General features: G+C 41.3%; 1 protein-coding gene across 1 annotated transcript; it reads left to right on the top strand.

Moving 5' to 3' along the window:
* The first annotated feature begins 454 nt into the window (after nucleotides 1-454).
* On the top strand, nucleotides 455-3,520 carry LOC112509048 (putative receptor-like protein kinase At3g47110). The gene is made up of 2 exons (XM_025113925.1): nucleotides 455-3,065; nucleotides 3,157-3,520. The coding sequence occupies exons 1-2, from the start codon at nucleotides 455-457 to the stop codon at nucleotides 3,516-3,518; spliced, it is 2,973 nt and encodes a 990-aa protein (XP_024969693.1). The 3' UTR covers nucleotides 3,519-3,520.
* Nucleotides 3,521-3,796: the final 276 nt, after the last annotated feature.

Below are 3,796 nucleotides of genomic sequence, written 5' to 3'. Positions count from 1 at the left end.
ACTAAATCACAATATACTTTTTATACCGTCTCCTTTTGAAATTTAGGTTCCAAGCTAATTATGGATGGATTAAAAGATACTTAGGGGTCGTTTATTAAACACTTATTCGGTAAGCGTTTATCGGTAAAATTTAACACTATCATTTACTTATCGGGTAATATTTTAGTCCACGAAAATGGTATCGTATGCAAAAATTTACCTGGTAAGAGTTGTCGCCCTCGTTTACCGGATAAAACTCTTGGTTCTTGTCTCGTTATTATCGCGTAAGATTCTTAGTCCTTACCATATTCATTTGAAAAGACAATGTGACTTGGTGTTCACTTTAAGTTTGTATTTCATGTGACCAAGTCCAAATGAGTTAATGGGCAATGAAAAGGACACCAGTAGATATGTAACCATCAACATTCTCTATAAATACCACCCAACCACCAAACTTATTATGCATCAAGTCATCATGGACCTAATTACCCTATTCCATATGCCCATCTTCTTTCTTTTCATATCAAACCCTTGCGTATCTTCTGCCACCTTAAGGAATATTGATACAGATATACAAGTCTTGATCTCCATCAAATCTCAAATAATTACCCAACCCTCAGATGCTTTAGCTACGTGGGATCAAAACTCTACCTCTCCATGCAACTGGACTCGAGTCGTGTGTGGTGATCATGGTCGTAGAGTCGTCGCTCTTGACCTCTCCAACCTTCACATAACTGGTCTAGTTAGCCCCTATATCGGGAACCTATCCTTTCTCAGATCACTTCAACTCCAAGATAATCACTTTCAAGGAAAACTTCCTGAAACCATCACCAATCTTTTTCGCTTGCGACTGCTCAATATCAGCTCCAACAGCATCCAGGGCACCATCCCAGCAAACATAAGTAGATGCCTCCAGCTCAGGGTTCTTGATTTCATGCAAAATCAGATTTCTGGTTCTATTCCTGAAGACCTCACTCTCCTTCCTAATCTTCAAGCTCTGAACCTGGCAAAGAACCGTCTTTCTGGTTCTATTCCACCCTCCATTGCTAACCTTTCTTCACTCTCCACTTTGAACTTGGGCACCAATACACTTAGTGGCCCCATTCCTGGTGACTTGTCTCGTCTTCGGAACCTAAAGAATCTTGATCTCACCATCAACAACCTTACTGGCACAGTTCCTCTATCCATTTACAACATGTCTTCACTTGAGTCTCTAGCCCTGGCATCAAACGATTTGTGGGGTGATATACCTTACAACGTAGGTGACACGCTCCCAAATCTTCTAGTTTTCAACTTTTGCATCAATAGATTCACAGGCACTATTCCTGGTTCGCTGCACAACCTCACAAACATACGAATCATTCGAATGGCACATAACCGATTGCATGGGACTGTACCACCAGGACTAGGGAACCTCCCTGAGCTAGAAATGTATAATATTGGGTACAATAATATCGTTAGCTCACGGGGTGAGGGACTCGGTTTCTTAAACTCTTTGGTAAACAGCACAAAGCTTGATTTCCTAGCAATTGATGGTAATCATTTTGATGGTGTCATTCCCGAGTCCATAGGCAATCTTTCAAAACAACTTAGAATCCTGTTCATGGGTTCGAACCAGGTCTCTGGCGGCATCCCACCCTCCATTGGTCAACTGAAAGGCCTAGGCTTAATAAATGTAAGCTACAACTCCCTCTCCGGTGAAATCCCGCCTGAGTTAGGCCAATTGGAGGACTTACAGGAGCTTGTTCTAAGCAAAAATAGATTGTCTTCAAATATCCCAAATTCATTGGGTAATCTTGGAAACTTGACTAAAATTGATTTGTCAAACAATGAACTGGGAGGAAGCATACCCATCAGTTTTAGGAATTTCACAAGGATAATTTCCATAGATTTGTCCATGAATAAGCTCAGTGGGAGCATACCCACAGAAGTTCTTGATCTCCCAAGTTTAACCACCATCCTTAATCTTTCCAGCAATTCATTAACAGGCTCTTTGCCTCGAGAAATCGAGCTTCTGGAAAGAGTGGTGACGGTCGATCTCTCCGACAACCATTTGTCTGGCAACATTCCAAATTCAATCCAGAATTGTAAGAGCTTGGAGCAGCTTATCCTCTCTGAAAATTCTCTATCAGGCAATATTCCTAGCAGTTTGGGTGAATTAAAAGGTTTGGCATTTCTCGATCTCTCTTCCAATTTGCTCTCCGGTTCAATCCCTCTTGAGCTTCAGAACTTGAAAGCGCTCCAGTTCTTGAACCTTTCTTTCAACAACTTGGAAGGGAAAGTTCCTAGTGATGGGGTTTTCTCAAATCTCTCCAGAGTTCATCTTGAAGGCAACCCAAAGCTATGCCTTGATGCCGGATGCAGAGGAGGTGGAAGCCACAAAGCAGTTGTGATCTCCGTTGCAGTAATTGTTTCGGTTTTAGTGATGCTTCTGTCAATCGTTTTGTTTTTCTACTTCCGGAGAAACAATGCTACTATCATAGACACTCCTTATTCCTTCAAGGGCCAGCATCATATGATAACATATGACCAACTACGTTTGGCAACAGGGAACTTCAACGAAGAAAACCTGCTTGGACGTGGGAGTTTTGGGTCTGTTTACAAAGGGTGTTTAAATCTTGAAGGACGAAGCCATGAAATCGCTGTCAAGGCTCTTGATATGGAAATTACCGGTTCATTGCCTAGCTTCGTGGCTGAATGCACCGCGTTGCGACATCTCAGGCACAGAAATCTCGTCAAGCTGATTACATCTTGCTCCAGTTTGAATCACAAGAACACGGAATTTCTAGCACTGGTGTATGAATACATGAAGAATGGGAGTTTGGAGAATCGTATTGGGAATGGAATGAGGTTGCTGGAAGGGTTAAAGGTGGCGATTGATGTAGCTTGTGGGTTGACTTATCTGCACCATGAATCTGCGGTGGCTCCTGTGGTGCACTGTGATATAAAGCCAAGCAATGTTCTGCTGGATGAAGATTTAACTGGCAAAATCGGAGATTTTGGGCTTGCTAGCATGTTGGTCGAGAAAGATCAATCAATCAGCTCTGCCCATGTTCTTAAAGGTTCCATGGGTTACATACCTCCAGGTCAGTTCACTAATCTCATCTTTTATGGTTCTACTGCATGAATGGATAATTGTGTAGACTTTACAGTGGGTTAAGTTGTACATTGATTCAGAATATGGTGTGGGTGCAAAACCATCTACCAAAGGAGATGTTTACAGTTATGGAATTATGGTGATGGAGATTTTTACTGGTAAGAGCCCGACACATGAGAGCTTCGTGGGCGGTCTAAGCCTAAAGACATGGGTGCAATCTGCTTTTCCGACTAACTTGGATCGAGTGTTGGATCCTGATATGCTACAAGAACTAGAAGATGGTCAATCCATGAACATGAAGATACAACTTGATTGCCTCAAAACGGTAATCGGGGTTGCACTTTCTTGCACCAACGAATCTGCGGAAGGACGAATCACCATAAGTGAGGCTCTTTGCAAACTCAAAAGTGTTCATGATATGTGTCACAAGTCCAACGTGTGACGATAAGTGAAACCCTTTCGAATTCTCTCTTTAGAAAAAACTATGCAATCAAAATATCTGTTGAAATAATTAGGTAGATGTGCCAATAAAGTGACATAATCTATGTATATCATAATTAGGTTTTTTTAATGTGTATTTATAAGGGAAATTGTACTGTTTTATGTCTTATATACCATGATGAAACTTTGTAGGAAATTAGAGTTTAGATGGGGGACTTCAATTTCTTAATGAATAATTATATGCAATGTCATTCCTTCGCAATCACTTAAGAGGGTGTT

This window comes from Cynara cardunculus (genome assembly GCF_001531365.2).
Source record: "Cynara cardunculus var. scolymus isolate 2C chromosome LG 3, CcrdV1, whole genome shotgun sequence".
Taxonomy (NCBI): Eukaryota; Viridiplantae; Streptophyta; class Magnoliopsida; order Asterales; family Asteraceae; genus Cynara; species Cynara cardunculus.
This window is presented reverse-complemented; position numbering and strand designations above follow the sequence as displayed.

What these genes read in the sequence shown, in the direction of transcription:
- LOC112509048 (XM_025113925.1), top strand. Translation starts at nt 455, where the DNA reads ATGGACCTAATTACCCTATTCCATATGCCCATCTTCTTTCTTTTCATA. An exon ending in CATGGGTTACATACCTCCAG is followed by an intron (nt 3,066 to 3,156) that starts GTCAGTTCACTA and finishes ACATTGATTCAG; the next exon opens with AATATGGTGTGGGTGCAAAA.